The sequence below is a fragment of the Molossus molossus genome, unplaced genomic scaffold (genome assembly GCF_014108415.1).
Source record: "Molossus molossus isolate mMolMol1 unplaced genomic scaffold, mMolMol1.p scaffold_m16_p_21, whole genome shotgun sequence".
NCBI classification, from domain to species: Eukaryota; Metazoa; Chordata; class Mammalia; order Chiroptera; family Molossidae; genus Molossus; species Molossus molossus.
The window spans coordinates 32,467,447-32,487,261 of record NW_023425357.1 but is presented as its reverse complement, the minus strand read 5'-3'; the positions used below and the strand labels follow the sequence as shown (position 1 = coordinate 32,487,261).

General features: G+C 42.3%; 1 protein-coding gene across 10 annotated transcripts in view; it reads right to left on the bottom strand.

Annotated features, from left to right (window-relative positions):
* Window positions 1-19,815, bottom strand: part of IST1 (IST1 factor associated with ESCRT-III) — a 45,015-nt gene extending 25,200 nt beyond the window's left edge. For 6 of the 10 annotated variants that reach the window (XR_004961172.1, XR_004961173.1, XR_004961174.1 and 3 more), the window contains exons 1-2: window positions 18,941-19,050; window positions 357-459 (exon numbers count right to left, since the gene is read on the bottom strand). Coding sequence is in view for 7 of the 10 variants with exons in the window: in XM_036275792.1 (XP_036131685.1) it covers window positions 357-444 (88 nt within the window). In the remaining 3 variants the exon portion in view is untranslated. Of the gene's footprint in view, window positions 1-356; window positions 479-4,350; window positions 4,374-18,940; window positions 19,051-19,707 lie in introns of those variants that run through there. The other 4 variants (XM_036275793.1, XM_036275798.1, XM_036275794.1 and 1 more) reach the window with 4 other exon arrangements.

Here is a 19,815-nt window from a genome sequence, read left to right as displayed (position 1 = left end):
ACACTAGGCCCTGGCCTACAGGCAGAACACTTCCCCAAAAACGACAAGTGGATGTTTCTATGTCCTAACTCACTCTTCCTTAGCAAATCTAGGCTAGAATTTGCTCCTTTGTCTAGGTGAGAATACTGTTTGTGTACCCAGAAATTTCAAGAGTCATATTACTTATTCCATAGCAACAGAGTATGTCCCTTTCCCAGCAACAAAGTGATGCAATCTAACCAGAGGTATCCAAAGTTTAAAGGATATAGGATCCCTAAGACTTCATAGTACTTAGCCTGAAAGAGCTAATATTGGGATGCTAGAACCCAGTAATGTATTTTGGGAGAGAATATATAAGGCAATCATGCATTACTCACTTTTTTTTTTCTCCAATAGTTTAAGACGGTTTATGACTAATCTCAAATTGACCCTTAAACGCTCAGCTTTAAATCCAGAGCCCAGCATGCTGTACTATTCCTCCTGGAAAAAGATAAAAGAAGCACAATGACTATTTTCAAGTTTAATTAGTTCAGAAACTAACACCAGTTAGGGCAGGTAATTTGACAGTATAAATGAGAGTAGTTTTCTTTTTTTTTAAAATTCTCACCTGAGATCACTTTTTGCATTCATAGAGCAAGAGGGAGAGAGGGAGGAAGAGAGAGAGAGTCAACACTGATGTGAGAGAGACAAATTGAGTGGTCGCCACCCACACAACCCCAACTGGGGCCAGGGACAAAATGCAACAGAGGTACGTGCCCTTAGCGGAAACCGAACCCAGGTCTCTCCAGACTGTGAGCCGACGCTCCAACTGCCTAGCCTAACGGCCAGGGTAGAGTGGTTTTCTAATACAGGCAAATGACATGATCTGATTCACATTTTTAAAAAATCTGTTTGGCTGTTGTATGAAGAACTAATTGGGGGAGGGTATTAATGGAAGCCAGAGGACAAAGGAGAAGGCTACTATTATATTCCAGACAACAATGGAAGCAGCTCAGATAGGGGTACTTAGCAGTGGCAGTGGTAGAAGTGATTAGATTTGAGATCTATTTTCTTTTTCTGTTGTTGTTAATCCTTACCCAAGGATAGTTTTCCATTGATTTTTAGACAGAGTGGAAGGGAGAGAGAGAAAGAAACATGGATGTGAGAGAGACACACTGGCCTTGGCCAGTTTGGCTCAACGGTTAGAGCGTTGGCCCATGGACCAGAGAGTCCTGGGTTCAGTTCCCACTAAGGGCACATACCTCGGTTGTGGTTTGTCCCTGGCCCCAGATGGGTTGTGTGGGTGGCGACCAGTCGATGTGTCTCTCTCACATCGATGTTTCTCTCTCTCTCTCCTCCCCCCTTTCTTCCTCCCGCTCTATCTGAAGATAAATGCAAAAATGTCCTCAAGTGAGGATAAAAAAAAAAGGGAGAGACACACGCTGACTGGCTGCCTCCCATATAACCCCGAGGGCCAGGGGCTGAACCTACAACCCAGGTATGTGCCCTTGACTGGGAATCCAACCGAAGACCCTTAAGTCTGCAGGCTGATGCTCTAACCACTGAGCAAAACTGGCCAGGGCAGATTTGAGATCTATTTTGAAGGCAGAGCTGAAAGAACTTGCTGATGAATGAAATGAGTATCTATGTATTGGTGTAGGAGTAGGGTGATAAAAAAGAAAGAAGCAGGAAGTTCTATTTCTCCCAAAAATCTCACCTTAAAACTGAAAGCATTGCCTCTAAAATCAGGAACAAGAAAAGAATACCCACTCTTACCACCATTATTCAACACAGTACTGGAAGTCCTCCCTATTTAGAGCCATCGAGCAAGAGAAAGAAATAAAAGGCATCCAAATTGGAGTAAAGAAGTAATATTATAACATTTTGCAGATGACATGATAGTACATAGAGGACACCAAAAGACTGTCAGAGCCCTGTCTGGTTTGGCTCAGCGGTTAGAGCGTCGGCTGCGGACCAGAGAGACCCAGGTTTGGTTCCCACCAAGGGCATGTACCTCGGCTGCAGTTTGTCCCTGGCCCAGTTGGGGTGGCAACCAGTCAATGTGTCTCTCTCACATTGATGTTTCTCTCTCTCTCTCTCTCTTCCTTCCTTTCTCCCTCCTGCTCTGTCTGAAGATAAATGCAAAAATGTCCTCGGGTGAGGATAAAATAAATAAATAAATAACTATTTTAGAAAAAAGACTATCAGAAACAATAAACAAATAAAGCAAAGTCGCAGGACACAAAAATCAATGTACAAAAAAAAAATCCCTTGCTTTTCTATATACTAACAATGGAATATCAGAAAAAGAAATGAAGAAAACTATTCCATTTGCAATTGTAACAAAAAGGATAAAATATCTAGAAATAAACTTAACAAAGGAAGTGAAGGATCTATACACTGAAAACCACAAGATATTGAAGGAAATTGATGAAAACACAAAGAAATGGAAAGATATTCCTTGTTCACAGATAGGAAGAATCAACACAGTTAAAATGGCCATATTACTTAATGCAATACATAGATTTAATGCCCTCCCCATCAAAATCTCAAAGGCATTTTTTATAGAACAACCAAAAAGTCAAATTTGGCCCTGGCCAGCTTGGCTCAGCGGTTAGAGCGTTGGCTGGCAGTCCAGAGAGACCCGGGTTCGGTTCCCGCTAAGGGAACGTACCTTGGTTGCAGTTGTCCCTGGCCCTGGTTGGGTCGTGTGGGTGGCAGCCACTCGATGTGTCCCTTTCACATCAATATCTCTCTCTCTCTCTCTCTCTCTCTCTCTCTCTCTCTCTCTCTCTCCCCCCCCCCCCTCCTTCCCTCCCTCCCTCGCCCTCCTACTCTGAACAAAAAATGGAAAAATGTACTCGGGTGAGGATAAAAAAAAAAAAGTCAAATTTGTATGGAACCACAGAAGAGGCCAAACAGCCAATACAATCCTGAGGAAAACAGAACAAAGCCATAGTTAATCACACTCCCTGGCTTCAAATTATACTACAAAGCTACAATAATCAAAACAGTATGGTACTGGCGGAAAAACAGACACACAGTCCAAAAGAACAGAACTGGGAGCCAGAAATAAATCCATACATATATGGGCAACCAATTTTTAACAAAGGAGCCAAAAACATACATTGGAGAGAGGAAAAAAAGCCCCTTCAATAAATGGTGTTGGGAAAACTGGAAAGCCACATGCAAAAAATGAAAGTAGACTGCTATTTGACACCATATTCTGAAGGGATTAAAAAGACATATAAAAGACCTGAAACAATAAAATCCCTAGAAGAAAACATGGGTACTAAATTCACAAACCTTGATCTCAGAAAGGCTTTTGTGAACTTGACACCAAAGGCAAGGGAAGTAAAACCAAAAATAAATGAATGGGATTACATAAAACTAAAAAGCTTTGTACAGCAAAAGAAACCATGAGCAAAACAAAAAGGTAACTAACCAAATGGCAGAAGATATTTATAAACAATGCCTCCAAAAAGGGGGCTAATACCCTGGCCGGTTTGGCTCAGCGGTTAAAGCGTCGGCCTGCGGTCCTAAGAGACCCGGGTTCGGTTCCCGCTAAGGGCGCGTACCTCGGTTGCAGTTTGTCCCCGGCCCTGGTCGGTCGTGCGGGTGGCAGCCACTCGATGTGTTCCTTTCACATCGATGTTTCTCTCTCTCTCTCTGTTCCTCTCTCTCCCTCCCACTGTACCTGAACAAAAAATGGAAAAATGTCCTCGGGTGAGGATAAAAAAAAAAAAAAAAACAGGGGGCTAATACCCAAAATACATATAAACTCATACAACTCAACAACCACAAAACAAGCAATCCCATTAAAAATAGACAGAGCCTTGGCCAGTTTGACTTAGTGGTTAGAGTGTTAGCCTGCAAACCAAAGGGTCACAGGTTCGATTCCTGGTCAAGGGCATGTGCCTGGGTTGCAGGTTCAATCCCCATGTGGCAACCAACTGATGTGCCTCTCACATTGATGTCTCTCTCTCTCTCTCTCTCTCTCTCCCTCCCTCTCTTCCATTCTATCTAAAACAAAAAATCAACGGAAAAAAAAAACACAAATAGGCAGAGCCTTGGCTAGTATGGCTCAGTTGGTTGGGCATTGTCCCATGCACCAAAAGGCAGCCAGTTTGATTTCCAGGCAGGGCACATGCCCAGGTTGTGAGCTTGATCCCCAGTGGGGAGCATGCAGGGGGCGACCGATCAATGTTTCACTCTCACACTGATGTTTTTCTCTCGTTCTCCCTCTCTCTCTAAAAAGAAAAAAAAAAATCAATTAAATAAAAAAGTTTTATTTTTTAATGGGCAGGCGCCCTTGCTGGTTTGACTCAGTGGTTAGAGCATTGGCCTTAGGACTGAAGGGTCGAGGGTTCAATTCCAGTTAAGGGCATGTACCTAGGTTGTAGATCTGATCCTCAGCTTGGGTCGGGGTCGTGTATGAGGCAACCAATCGATGTATCTCTGTCTCCCTCCAAGTCTATCTAAAAAAAAAAAAAAAAAAAAAAAATCAATGGAAAAATATCCTTAGGTGAGGATTAACAAAAATAAAATAAAATAAAAATTTTTAAATGGGACATCTGGTGAAGATGGTGGCGTAGGTAAACACGGTATCGTGTCCTCCCACAACCACATCAAAGTTACAACTAATCTACAGAACCACCATCATTCAAAAACCGCCTGAAATCAAGCTGAATGGAAGTCCTAAAAGTAAGAAATTAAAGCACCAGCCACATCCAGACTGGTAGGAGGGGCGGAGGCTCAAGGGGCAGTGGCAAGACAGGCTGGTCCCACATCCACGTGTGGCAGATAAAAATCAGAAGGACACCTCGGCTGGGAAGGTCCTTCCTGAGGACTGAGGGGTTCCCGTCCCACACCAGGTGCCCCGCTCAGGGTTCCAGTGCCAAGAAGAGAAGTCCCCATACCTTCTGGCTGGAAAAACCAGCAGGAACTGAGGCTCAGGGAAGCTGAAGTGGCTGGAGCCCCAGGCAGCTCCTTAAAAGGCCCGCGCACTGACTTGTCAGACTCACTCCCTCTAAGCTTGGAGGGGAGGCAGCTCGAGGGGTACCAGAGACATACAGGGAAGAACTGAGCTGTTTGGCACTGGAACAATGGCTGGAGAGGGAGGGGGCTTTCTCCGGGACAAATGTGCTGTCAGAGGTCTTTGTTCCTTTGGTGAGCCCTTCCCTGGGGCGGCAGACAGCTGCCATATCTGGGACTCCAACAACCTGGCTCACACTGGTAGCCCACCCTGGTGACTCCCTGAGGCCCCGCCCCACCCAACTTTCAGGCCCACCCAAGCTGTTGCCACTTGCTTAACCATAGGATTGGCCTGTCTTGGATCTTGCTTCAGGTTTTTCCTAAATTCTTTCAAACGAGCAGCATCTGGTCTCAGTTAGCCCCATACCACTCGTTAAGTAATACACAGAAACAAACACAGGGAGGCAGCCAAAATGAGGAGACAAAGAAACAGGTCCCAAATGAAAGAACAGAACAAAACCCCAAAAAAAGAACTAAGCAAAATGAAGATAAGCAACCTAACAGATGCTGAGTTCAAAATACTGCTTATTAGGATGCTCAATGAACTCAGTGAGAACCTCAGTGAACTTAGTGAGGGCCTCAAGAGCTAAAAAAGGACCAGTCAGAAATGATGGATGCACAGTCAGAATTAAAGGAGGCATTAACTGAAATAAAGAATAATTTACACAGATTCAATAGTAGAGTACGTAAATCCAAGGAGCAAACCATCGATTTGGAATATAAGGAAGCAAAAAACGCCCAACCAGAACAGCAAAGAGAAAAAAGAATCCAAAAAAAATGAGGATAGTGTAAGGAGCCTCTGGGACAACTTCAAGCGTGCCAACATTCGCATCTTGGGGGTGCCAGAAGGAGAAGAGCGAGAACAAGAAATTGAAAACCTGTTTGAAACAATGATGGCAGAAAACTTGCCTAACTTGGTGAAGGAAACAGACAAGTCCAGGAAGCAGAGAGTCTCAAACAAGAAGAACCCCAAGAGGCCCACACCAAGACACATCATCATCAAAATGCAAAAGGTTCAAGACAAAGAGAGAATCTTAAAAGCAGCAAGAGAAAGGCAGCTAGTTACCTACAAGGGAGTTCCCATAGGCTGTCAGCTGATTTCTCAAAAGAAACTTTGCAGGCCAGAAGGGAGTGGCAAGAAATATTTAGAATGATGAAAAGCAAGAACCTACAACCAAGATTACTCTATCCTGCAAAGCTATCATTTAGAATTGATGGCCATATAAAGAGTTTCCCAGACAAGAAAAAGTTAAAGGAGTTCATCACCACAAAACCATTATTATATGAAATGATGAAGGGCCTTTTTGAAGAAAAAGATAAAATATATGAACAAACAAAATGGCAATGAATACATATCTATCAACAATGGAATCTACAAACAAAATGAACAGGTAGAACAGAAAGATTCTCATAGATACAGAGAACATTTTGTTAGTTGCCAGATGGGAGGGGGGTTGGGAGAATGGGTGAAAAAGGTGAAGGGATTAAGAAGTACAAATTCATTGCTAGACTGACAAACCTCAAAGGGAAAGGGGTTTGGGGGATGGGAGGAAATAAACCAAAGAACTTATATGCATAACCAATGGACACAGACAATGGTGTGGGAAAAGGCAGGAGGGGGGCAGGAGTGGGGAGGAGAGGGGGTCAATGGGGGAAAAATGAGGAATATCTGTAATACACTCTACAATCAACAATAAAGATTTTAAAAAATAAAAAATAAATAAATAAAATGTTTCAAACTGGTAAAAAAAATAAAATAAAATGGGTAGAGAATCTGATTAGATGCTTTTCTGAAGAAGACATACCAATGATCTACAACAAAAAGATGTTCAACCTTGGCCCGTTGGGCTTAGCCGTTAGAGTGTCAGTCTGAGGACCAAAGGGTCATGGGTTCAATTCCTGTTTGGGGGCATAAACCTAGGTTGCGGGTTCCATCCCTGGCCCCTGTCAGGGTCAGTGGGAGACAGCTTATTGATATGTCTCTCTCCTGTCGTTTCTGTCCCTCTTTCTCCCCTCTCCCTCCTTCCCACTCTATCTAAAAATGAAAAAATAGATTAAAAAGCTGTGGTACATATACACAATGGAACACTATGCAGCTGTAAGAGAGATCTGTTATCCTCTGAGGACATGGAGGGACCTGGAGAATATTATGCTAAGCGAAATAAGTCAGTCAGAGAAAGACAAATACATCATCTCACTTATTTGCGGAATATAATAAACAAAATAAGCTGATGAACAAAATAGACCCAGAGACAGAAAGGAGTACAGTTCAGACCAACAAACCTCAGAGGAGGAGGGTGGAGGGGAGGGATGAGATACACCAAAGAGCCTCTGTGCATTTATACAGAACCAATGGACATAGACAACAATGCTGGGGGGGAGGGGCAAGATCAGGAGGTGGGTGTCTAGGGGGTAAAAAGGAGAAACATCTGTAACAAAAATAAATTCATAAAAATTGCAACAACAGCCCTGGCTGGTTTGGCTCACCGGTTAGAGCTTAGAGCGTAGAGTTAGAGCTTAGAGCGTCAGCCTGCGGTCCAGAAACACCTGGGTTCGGTTCCCGCTAAGGGCAGTACCTCAGTTGCAGTTTGTCCCCAGCCCTGGTTGGGTCGTGCGGGTGGCAACCACTCGATGTATCTCTCTCACATTGATGTTTCTCTCTCTTCCACCCTCTCTCCCTCCAGCTCTATTTGAAGATAAATGCATAAATGCAAAAATATCCTCGGGTGAGGATTAAAAAAAATAAAAACTCAACAGATTTTAAACTAAAACTCTAAAATGTTCAAATAACCCAAAAGGTGGCAGGAAAGCAGAAACAGAAAAGAAAAACAGAGGGAACAAAAACAAAACAATAAAATGATAGACCTAATTTCAAGTACACTAAAAATTACATGAATAAGCCTGGCCGGTATGACTCAGTGGTTGAGCATCAACCCATGCACCAACGGTTTGATTCCCAGTCAGGGCACGTGCCCATGTAGTGGGCCTTGATCTCCAGTGGTGGGCATGCAGGAGGTGGCCAATAATGTTCTCTCAATTGATGTTTCTATCTCTCACTCCCCCTCCCTTCTTCTCTCTATAAAATCAATAAAGAAAAAATAAATTAAAATTACATAAATAATTAAATAGAGCTTTGGGTAGTGTGGCTCAATTGGTTGGAGTGTCGTTCCATATACCAAAAGGTCCAGGTCTAATTCCCGGTCAGGGCACATACCTAGATTGTAGGTTCGATTACCACCCCAGTTGGGGGCAACTGATCAATGTTACTCTCTCACATTGATGTTTATTTCTCTCTCTTCCACTCTTTCTATTTTTTTTTATCTTCAGCCGAGGACATTTTTGTATTTATCTTCATATAGAGCAGGAGGGAGAAAGGGAAGCAGAGAGAGAGAGAAACATCGATGTGAAAGAGACACATCAACTGGTTGCCACCTACACAACCCCAAGCAGGGCTGGGGACAAACTGCAACTGAGGTACGTGCCCTTAGCGGGAATCTACCCTGGGACCCTCTGCTCTGCAGGCCAATGCTCTAACCTCTGAGAAATACTGGTCAGGGCTCTTCCACTCTTTCTAAAAAAAAAAGAAATCAATGAAAAAAAATCCTCAGGTGAGGATTAAAAAATAATAATAATTAAATATGCCCTGGCCGGCTTGGCTCAGCAGTTGGAGCGTCGGCCTGTGGACCAGAGAGTCCCGGGTTCGGTTCCCGCTAGGGGCACGTACAAAAAAAAAAAAATATAGAAATGGTGTAAATACAACAATTAAAAGACTAAGATGGGCCCTGACCAGTTTGGCTCAGCGGTAGAGCATCAGCCCATGGACCAATGAGTCACAGGTTCGATGCCAGCCAAGGGTATGTACCTCAGTTGTGGTTCATCACAGCCGTGGTTGGGGTCATGCAGGTGGAAGTCAGTCAATGTGTCCCTCTCACGTTGACGTTTCTCTCTCTCCCTCCTACTCTATCTGAAGATAAATGAAAAAATATCTTCGGATGAGAATTAAAAAATAAATAAATAATAAAAGACTGAGATTGTCAGAATGGTCTCCAAAATTATTCAACTATATACTGTTAACAAGAAACTCACTTCAATATAATGTCAGTAGGTTAAAAAGTTTTTTAAAAAATGAAAGAAGGTATATTATGCAAACACTAATCAAAAATAAGTTTAAAGTTTGTACCTTCTGACTCCCCTCCACCCATTTTGGCACAAGCTTCTACTTATAAAATAAGTCATGGGGATATAATGTAAGGTGACTACAGTTAATACTGTATTTCATATCTGAAAGTTGATAAGGGAATAAATCTTAAAAGTTCTCATTACAAGAAAAAATAATCTTCTTAACTATGTATGGTGGAAGGAATTAACTACACTTACTGTAGTAATTTTGCAGTGTATACGAATATTAAACCATTATGTTATACATCTGAAACTAATATAAAGTTATATGTTAATTATACTTCAATAAAAATTTTTTAAAAAGAAAATTGGAGGGGCTATATTAATGTTAGGTAGACTTCAGAGCAAGGAAAAAACAGGAATACAAAGGAACATTGTATAATGAGAAAGGGTGAATTCACCAAGAAAACACAGCAATCCTAATAGTGAATACATGTAACAACACAGCTTTAATATACATGAAGAACTGACAAACAGAAAAAGATAAACAAATCCCTAATTATAGATGGAGATTTCAACTTACCTCCCTCACAACTGATCAAACTAGTAGATACCAATATCACCAAAGATGTAGAAGAACTGAACACCACCAACAACCGATTGTAGCTCATTGACATTTATAGAACACTCTACTCAACAGATCAATGCACATGAAACAGTCATGAACATAGACCATATCCTGGGTTATAAAACATACCTTAAATAAGAACTGAACACTATCACCAACCGAATGAATCTAACTGACATTTATAGAATACTCCACCCAACACAGCAATGCGCAAGGAACATTCATGAATACAGACTATATCCTGAGTATAAAACAAACTTTAAATTAAATAGAACTAATGGAATTAAATTCAAAATCACTAACAAGAAAGGTAACAGTAAATTGCCAAACCTCTGAAAATTAAAGAACACAAATAGTCTATGGGTCAAAGAGGAAGCTGCAAGCAGAAAAATTGTTTTAAAGGTTTGAACTGCAAGAAAATAAAAGTTAAAATATATCATCAAAATGTAGGCCCTATGCGCAGAGAACCTAAATAGACACCTCTCAGGACATACAAATGGCCAAGAGACATATGAAAAACATGCTCAACATCACCTAATCATCAGAGAGATACAAATTAAAATGACTATGAGGTATCACCTCACACCTGCCAGAATGGCTGCCATCAACAAACCATCAAACAAGTGCTGGCGAGGGTGAGGAGAGAAGGGGACTCTGGTACACTGCTGGTGGGAATGCAGACTGGTGCAGCCACTATAAAAAACAATATGGTGTTTCCTCAAAAAATTAAATATTGAACTGCCATTTGACCCAGTGATCGCACTTCTAGGAATATATCCTAAGAAGCCTGAAACACCAGTCAAAAAGAATATATGTACCCCTATGTTCATAGCAGCACTATTTACAATTGCTGAGATCTAGAAACAGCCCAAGTACCCATAAATACATATACACAATGGAACACTATACAGCTATAAGAAAGAAAGATCTCTTATCCTTTGAGACGACATGGAGGGGCCTGGAGAGTGTTATGTTAAGCGAAATAAGCCAATCAGAGAAAGACAAATATCACATGATATCACTTATTGGTGGAATATAATGAACAAAATAAGCGGATGAACATAGGGTTCAGACGGACAAACCTCAGAGGAGGTGGGCAGGGGGAAGGGAAGAGATAAACCAAAGAGCTTATATGCATATATGCATAACCAATCGACATATACAACAATACTGGGGGGGGGGGGGGGTCGAGAGGAAGTATCAATGTGGGGAAAGGAGAAGAAACATCTGTAACAAAAATAAATTAATAAAAAAAAGTGGGATCTAGCTAAAGCAGTGCTTTGAGGGAAATTTACACCACTGAATGTTTATATTAGAAAAGAAGAAAGTCTCAAATTAATAACCTAAGCTTCCACCATAAAGAACCACAAAAAGAGCAAACGTAACCTAATAAAAACAAGGCAAAAACTGATCAAACAGAAAATAGTAAAAATAAAGAAAAATCAATGAAAGCAAATGCTGCATCTTTGAAAAGATAAAAAGTTTTTCATAAATCTTACCAAAAAACCCCACAAACCCACAAATTACCAGTATCAAAAATAAAAAAGGGGGATATTACTACAGATCCTACAGACATTAATTAAAAGGGGACATTATTACTAACATATCTATAAATTCAACAAAGACAAAAATGGACAAATCTCTTAGAAACTAGATTTACCAAAATTCACACAAAGAAACAGAAAATGTAATTGCCTCATTTACATTACAAACATTGAACCTAAAATTAAGAACAACTCTACAAGAAAATCCAGGCCCCAGTAGCTTCTACACGAAACATTTAAGGAAATTCTATCTAACATTAAAAAAAAATAGCACCAGTATTACATGAACCCTCACAACTCATAAAGCTGGTAAGAGAATTAAAAAAAAAACCTCTGAAGAATTTAGAACAGTGCCTAGTACATTAAAAAGTGTTATATGTATACAACAAGCACTGTATAAATATTTGTTAAATAAAATAAATTCAGCCAACAGACCCATATTCAAAGAAAAGGTATTGCTCGTCATCTAAAGATTAGCTGATAACTGAACTTTTATGTGTTTTAAGTATACCTTGCATCTTTCCCTCTATTTCAACTTTTTTGTTTGACTGTTTTATTAATCCTCACTTGAGGATATTTTTCCATTGATTTTTAGAGAGTAGAAGGGAGGGAGAGAGAAACATGGATGTGAGAGAAAGACATCAATTGGTTGCCTCCCGCATGACCCCTACCAGGGTCTGGGATAATACTTGCAACGCAGGTACGTGTACTTGACTGGGAATCAAACCCTCAACCCTTCACTGATACATCACCTAAGGCAACAGAAACAAAGAAAAAAATGAATACATGGGACTACATCAACCTAAAAACCTGCACAGCAAAAGAAACAACCACCAAAATGGAAAGGCTACCCACTGTATGGGAGAGCATAACTGCCAATGATACATCAGATAAGAGGTTAATTTCCAAAATATATAGAGTACTCATACAACTCAACAAAAGGAAGACAAAGAACCCAATTAAAAAATGGGCAGAGGACCTAAATAAACACTTCTCAACAGGACATACAAATGGCCAAGAGACATATGAAGAAATGCTCAACATCACTAATTAATCATCAGAGAGATGCAAATTAAAACAATGATGAAGTATCACTTCACACCTGTCAGAATGGTCACCATCAACAAATCATCAAACAAGTGCTGGTCAGAGTGTGGAGAAAGGGAACTCTAGTACACTGCTGGTGGGAATGCAGACTGGTACCACCACTGTGGAAAACACTATGGTGTTACCTCAAAAAATTAAAATTGAACTGCCATTTGATCCAGTGATCCCACTTCTAGGAATATACCCTAAGAAGCCTGAAACAACAATCAGAAAGAATATATGCACCCCCATGTTCATAGCAGCACTATTTACAATAGCTAAGATCTGGAAACAACCCAAGTGTCCACCAGTAGACGAATGGATAAAAAAGCTGTGGTACATATACATAATGGAGTACTATGCAGCTGTAAGAAAGAAAGATCTTTTATCCTTTGAGATGACACAGAGGGACCTGGAGAGTATTATCCTAAGCGAAACAAGCAAAGCAGAGAAAGACAAATCATGATCTCACTTATTTGTGGAATATAATGAACATAAAAGTCTGAGGAACAAGGAAGATCCAAAGACGTGAAAGTAAGGTAGAGACTGACAACCCTCAGAAGAGGGGGTTGGGGGGGAGAGATAAACCACAAAACTTATATGCATGTACACATAACAGATGGACACGGACAACAAAGCTGGGAATGGGGTGGGGGGGACAGGGAGGAGGGTATCAATGGGGGAAAAAAAGAAGAAACATCTGTAACAAAAATAAATTAATAAAAACAAAAAACAATAAATATAAATACCAATTTTAAAAAAAAAACCTCAACCCTTCCATCCGAGGGCTGACACACCAACCACTGAGCAAAACCGGCCCAGGCTACTTTAACTTTTTGATTAACCTGTTTCAACCACACTGGAGGACTTCAACTATATACAATCAGTATAGCTCCTGTATAGCAACTATACACAATCAGTATAGGTTTCATTGTTATTCCCACACTGCCTACCATAGTGCTTAGTACAAAACTGTCACTCATTTATTAATGAGTAGGAAATTTAATTTAAAATAACTTTTTAAAAATTCCACTAACTTACATAATCTAGTTTCGTTTTAGATTTATAGAAAGAAAAATAATTTGCCAAAGCCTTTTGTTAACTTAAATTTTGAGGATTTTCAACTTTCAAAAATTAGATTCCTATTCTACAAAAACTAATAATTAAAGACAATGACACTAAACCACAAAGACAATAACTAAGGACATGTCCTAAATAATAATCAATATATGAACTAAATCAGCCCCAAAACTAGACTAATACAAAAAAATCAATTTAATTACCATTTCAGGATTGAACCTGTGTTTCTAAAGCTAACTAATATAAACTTTGTATCTTACATGATTAAAAATATTAATTTTAGAAATAACCTAAAAGTTATAATATTCTGGTTAACAGTTACTGTTTTATAAACAAACATCTCTACAGGTTGGGGCAAAAGTAAGTTTACAGTTGTTTGTATGGAAAATAATACAATAATAAATAATACAAGAATAAACTGTTTCACATACTCACAACTGTAAACCTACTTCTGCCCCACCTTGTCTTGTATACATAAAAGAAACACACAAAAATGAATATGTATATACATACACACACACACACACATCCTATACCTAATTTAAAATTCCTTTAAAAAAAATTTTTTTAATCCTCACCTGAGGATATTTTTCCATTGATTTTTAGATAGAGTGGAATGGAGAAAGAAAAAAAGGGAGAGAGAGGGAAAGAAGAGAGAGATGGAGAGAAGCAAAGGGCGAAAGGGAGAGACAAACATCGATGTGAGAGAGAGACATCCATTAGTTGCCTCCTGCACGACAGAGGCCGAACCTGCAACCCAGGTACTCACCCTTGACCAGAATCGAACCAGAGACCCTTCTGTCTGAGGGCCAATGCTCTAACCACTGAGCAACTGGCCAGGGCTTAATGATTTTTAAAAATTTTTTTACCCTCACCCAAGGATATATTTCTATTTATCTTCAGGGAGAGTGGGAGGGAGGGAGGGAGGGAGGGAGGGAGGGAGGGAGGGAGAAACATTGATGTGAGAGAGACACATCAACTGGTTGCCTCCAGCACGACCCTGACCAGGGCCAGGACAAACGAAAACCATGGTGTGTGCCCTTGGCTGGAATTGAACCCGGGACTCATTGGTCTGCTGGCCGATGCTCTACCACTGAGCCAAACCGGCCAGGGCCTTTTAATATGTTTTTTCTATTGATTTTAGAGAGAGAGATAGAAACATCGATGAGAGAGAACCATCAATTTGCTGCCTCCTGCACGCCCCCTACTGGGGACTGAGCCCAAAACATAGGCATGTGCCATGACCAGGAATCAACTGACCTCTTGGTGCAGGGGATGATGCTCAACCAACTAAGCCACACCACTGGTAAAATTCCTTTTTGATTCAGAGGTTATTCTAAAATCACTCTGTGCCTCAATATCTTTATGTCATTCATTCACTCAACAAATATGAGTGCTATTCTATCAAGTACTATGCAAAGCCACCATAGAGGAGACATTTAAATGACCCTTGCACTTCAAGGAGCTCACAATCTAATGGGGATAAGTGACATAAAAACAACTATAAGACATACAAACAACAATAACATAAACCCTATAAAAGGTTTATGAACTAGCAGTGATTGCAAAATTAGTTCTCAGTATTCTATCTTGTTTATATACTTAACTACTATTTTTATTAGTGTAACACCATTATCTCACACATTAGTCAACAGCCTCATGTGCCCTTCTTGGTTCTTTCCAATCCCTCACTTTACCCAATCCTTAATATTGGAACAACAAACTCATCTAGTCCCTCTTTTATCACTTAGTTCCAAGAGCCTTTTAAAGCTAGATAATATCTCCACTCTGAATAAGGGAAAGTGTAAAACCACGGACTGAGTCATCCCTCACATTATTTGGCAGCTCAGAACTGCTGCCCCAAATAATGAAGCTGCCCATAGAATGAAAGCTCTATTTAAAGTAGCTAAGCCCTGGCCAGTCTGGCTCAGCAGTTGGAGCACTGGCCTGGGGACCAGAGAGTCCCAGGTTCAGTTCCCGCTAGGGGCACGTACCATAAAATAAAAAATAAATAAATAAATAAATAAATAAATAAAGTAGCTAATAGCCCTGGCTGGGAGGCTGAACTGGTTGGAGCGTGGTCCTGGACACCAGAAGGTAGTAGGTTCCATTTCCGGTCAGGGTACATACCTAGGTTTCGGGTTTGATACCCAGTCCAGGAGTATATGGGAAGAAAACAACTGATGTTTTTCTCTCATCAATGTGTGTCCCTCTCTCCCTCCCTCCCACTCTTCCTCTCTCTAAAAATCAGTAAAAACACATATCCTTGGTGAGGATTAAAAAAATAAATAGCCCCGGCCAGTTTGGCTCAGCGGTTAGAGCACTGGCCTGGGGACTAGAGAGTCCCAGGTTCAGTTCCCACTAGGGGCACGTACCATAAAATAAAAAAATAAATAAATAAAGTAGCTAATAGCCCTGGCTGGGAGGCTGAACTGGTTGGAGCGTGGTCCTGGACACCAGAAGGTAGTAGGTTCCATTTCCGGTCAGGGTACATACCTAGGTTTCGGGTTTGATACCCAGTCCAGGAGTATATGGGAAGAAAACAACTGATGTTTTTCTCTCATCGATGTGTGTCTCTCTCTCCCTCCCTCCCACTCTTCCTCTCTCTAAAAATCAGTAAAAACACATATCCTTGGTGAGGATTAAAAAAATAAATAGCCCTGGCCAGTTTGGCTCAGCGGTTAGAGCACTGGCCTGGGGACTAGAGAGTCCCAGGTTCGGTTTCCGCTAAGGGCACGTACCTCAGTTGCAGTTTGTCCCCAGCCCCGGTTGGGGTCGTGTGGGTGATAACCACTCGATGTGTCTGTCTCACATTGATGTTTCTCTCTGTCTCCCTCTCTCCCTCATGCTCTATCTGAAGATAAATGCAAAAAATGTCCTCAGGTGAAGATAAAAAAAGAATGAATGAAGATGTGATAATAAAAGTAGGAACAAGCTAGAAGGCATTTCCAAGATAATAAGAGTCCAATCTTAAACCCATTTCATTTACAGAATGCCAAGTACTATATTTTCACACTATAAACTATAATCAAATCTTCACTAATCAAACTAATCAAGATAGAAAATTTAATTTAAAAACCATTAAACTGGTAGCATCACCTGTAATGCACAAGAAAAGTACAGGCTTCAGAACTCAGAGACCATCAAGATTTTCTGGAAAGAACTATAAACAGTGCAATGTGTAGGCATTATGAAAATATCCTTATCTTGTTTCTCAAAAATAAAAAAAAAAGCCCTGACCGGTTTGGCTCAGCGGTTAGAGCGTCGGCCTGCGGTCCTGAGAGACCTGGGTTCAGTTCTCACTAAGGGCACGTACCTCGGTTGCAGTTTGTCCCCGGCCCTGGTTGGTTGTGCGGGTGGCAGCCACACGATGTGTTCCTTTCACATCGATGTTTCTCTCTCTCTCTCGGTTCCTCTCTCTCCGTCCCACTCTACCTGAACAAAAATGGAAAAATGTCCTCGGGTGAGGATTAAAAAACAAACAAACAAACAAAAAAAAAACACTACAGAAAAATAACTAGGTATAGTTTTTACCAAGAGCTTTTCTTAAGGCATATTTTTATAAAGTTGTAATCATGGACTCTGAGCACCACTGAATCCTTTCACCACTTAATAGCACATCTGTTATAGTCTTTATAATCTATTTTAACAATTGCCTAATATTCCACTGAGTAATCATTTTTAATTAATTCCTCAACTTTTGACATGTCATAAAATGCTGAAATTAGTATTCACGTACTTAGTACTTTTCCTGTATTAAAAATTATTTCATTAGACTACACTGTTTCCTAGTTTCATTTTTAAGTCAGAATAGGCTAAAAGTAATTGGGACTGATTTCAAAGGAATGAGAGCTTAAGTTGACTAGAATTGGGGATTCTGGAGCTCCTGATCATTTAGAAGCTAGAGGCACAAGAAGAGAGGAATAATGAAAACAAATAACCTGGACAAATCAATAACACTACTTTAAAAAAGAGAGGACATAAACTGGGTGCCTTTTAAATGTAATACTAACATTGAGGTTTCAAAACACTCTTTTATTCTCTAATAAAAAGATATACCAAATCCTCCTATCCCAGAGGATGTGGTCGTGAGGATGCTATAAAAACAAAATTTCCCATGCACTATTGGTTTGTAGGTACAGAAGACAAAAAGGCTATGCTACTTGGGAGGGGTACATATATCAACGATTATTTTATTAAATACTTAATGGGGGTATAAATGAAACAAGGCTGACCCTTGTAGGGCAACTAATTCAGAGATGAAATATGGCTCCAGGAGTAAAGGCATCTGGGAAAGGGATCCTCATGTTTAACCTTCAGTGGCTGACTACCCAAAAAGCAGGAATGCTACCCAAAGATAAACCTCAGGCCTCTGGAAGGAGGTTAATGAATGTATGAGTGTGAATAACTGCCTGATGTTATCTGTTAACTCGGAAATGCACTGTTTTTTTCTGGGGGTCTAAGTGACTACCCACCACATGCTTTTACTGTAAACCCCTATAAAAGGGACCCTGTCCTGGGAGGCTGTGGACTTCTTCCCCGCCGGCCCCGCGGGAGCAGCTGCCTTGCCCCTGTATGTAAGTCTCTCCCATTAAACTCAGGAACCTGAACAAGGCTACGTGTCAGTTCTTCCGAATCAATCCTGAATCTAGACTTCAGGCTTTCCCCAAGTCCCAAATTGATTGTTGCTGAAACTGGATGAAGGAATTCATTATATTCTTTACTTTTGTGTTTGAAATTTTCGCAATACAAAGTTAAAAAAATAAATACATAAGCATAACAGAAAAATTACAATCCCCGAGAAGAGTTAAAACCAGCTCTTAATTTAAGTTTGACTTCATTGCCTAGTAAAGCCGCTCGTGCCTCCCGCCCCCCGGGAAAGTTTCCGCGGGGGAGGCCCGGGTCCTCGCCCGGCACGCAGGCAGCGGGGCGCAAGAGAACGGAGAGCGGTCTCCGAGGCCGCTGTTCGCTTCAACTAAAGAAAAAGGCCATTTCCTCCAGCCAGTGGGCCCCGGAAGCGGTCCCGGAGGCCGCCGGACTCCGAGGCGAACACACCCTGGCCGACCGGAAGGCACAACCTGCCCGATGTCTTTCTGGGCCTGAAGAAATGGGGCAGGTGTGTCGCTTTTCGGTGCCGTAAGTGCAGACCGAGCCCTTTCACCGATGGGCACCGGGGCCCAGGCGCGGCGTTCCCGCGCCGGGGGAGAGACGCCTCTGGACAGGGAGGACGACAGGCAAGTTTGGCGGCTTCAAGTATCCCGGACCAGCGGTCTCCCGGCTGCTCGCTACCCTGTCACGCCCCCGGCCCCCGGCGGCCCGCGCCGCAGCCTCTCGGCCTGACCTCCGGCCTGACCCGCACACCCACTACCCTTCCCTTTCTCTTCCCATGCCACAGCCGGGGGGTCTGATCCCCGGGCCGGGGACTGCTGAACCCCGGCCGCAGTGGGACGAGGAAAACAAAGACCCTTGACGCCGAGGATGCCACACTGACCTGCTGGAAACCGGGCTGCACGCGGCAGAGACGGACTCCGGAGTCAAGTTTCAGCACCCAAAATGGCGGCGCGCGGGCCTCAGCACCGCACCCGCGGGCGGAGGGATCCGCGGGCCGCGCTAACCTCGCTCTCCTTCCCAGGGATTGGCTGAGCGCCCGCCGCTCGGGACTCACGGCCCGGGGACCTCGGGGCTCCCGCGCCCCGCTCCCTTTGGAACCCGCGCGGCTGGGGACTACTTCCTGCGGCGGAGGCTCGGGCGTGATGCGTCCCGCCACCCCTGAGTGCAACCTGAGTCACCGGGGGCGGGTTCGCGGGTCAGCCCCGGGCGCCGGGAGCGGCCGGCGGGGCTCGCGGCCAGTGCCCTTGCTGCAGTTTCCACTCCCCGGGAAAACCAGCTCCACTGCCTTTCACCCACGCGGAGTTACTGCCTGACATCTCCCTTCGCTCGCTCCACCCCACTCGCCCTGCGGGCTTTAACCCTGAGGCTCGGGCTCTTTCTTCAGGTGAAATGGCCGAGCCGGTTTCGACCCTTCTGTCAGCTCTCCGCTGTTTACCCGACCCTTCACCCTCCTCTCTTAGTCGCCCCGTCTCTCCATCCACGCACTCTGCTACACCTGCCCCGCTTTTGAACCGAGTCTGATTGCTTTTTCAACCAGAACCTCTACAGTCTGTATTTAATTCATAGTCAAACATGTTTCCTTAGTACCACATTCTCTGGGAAGTTACCTTACCTCTGTCTTCAGAGGAAACTTTTTCATTTAGTTACCTTTGCTTTCAACTTGAAAACCATTCTTTCGGCTCAGCGTTGGAAGGGGCTTCCTGGCCTCTTGCTTCTGGTAGGAAGCAACCCTGCCCCCTGCTGTAGAGGCTGCGT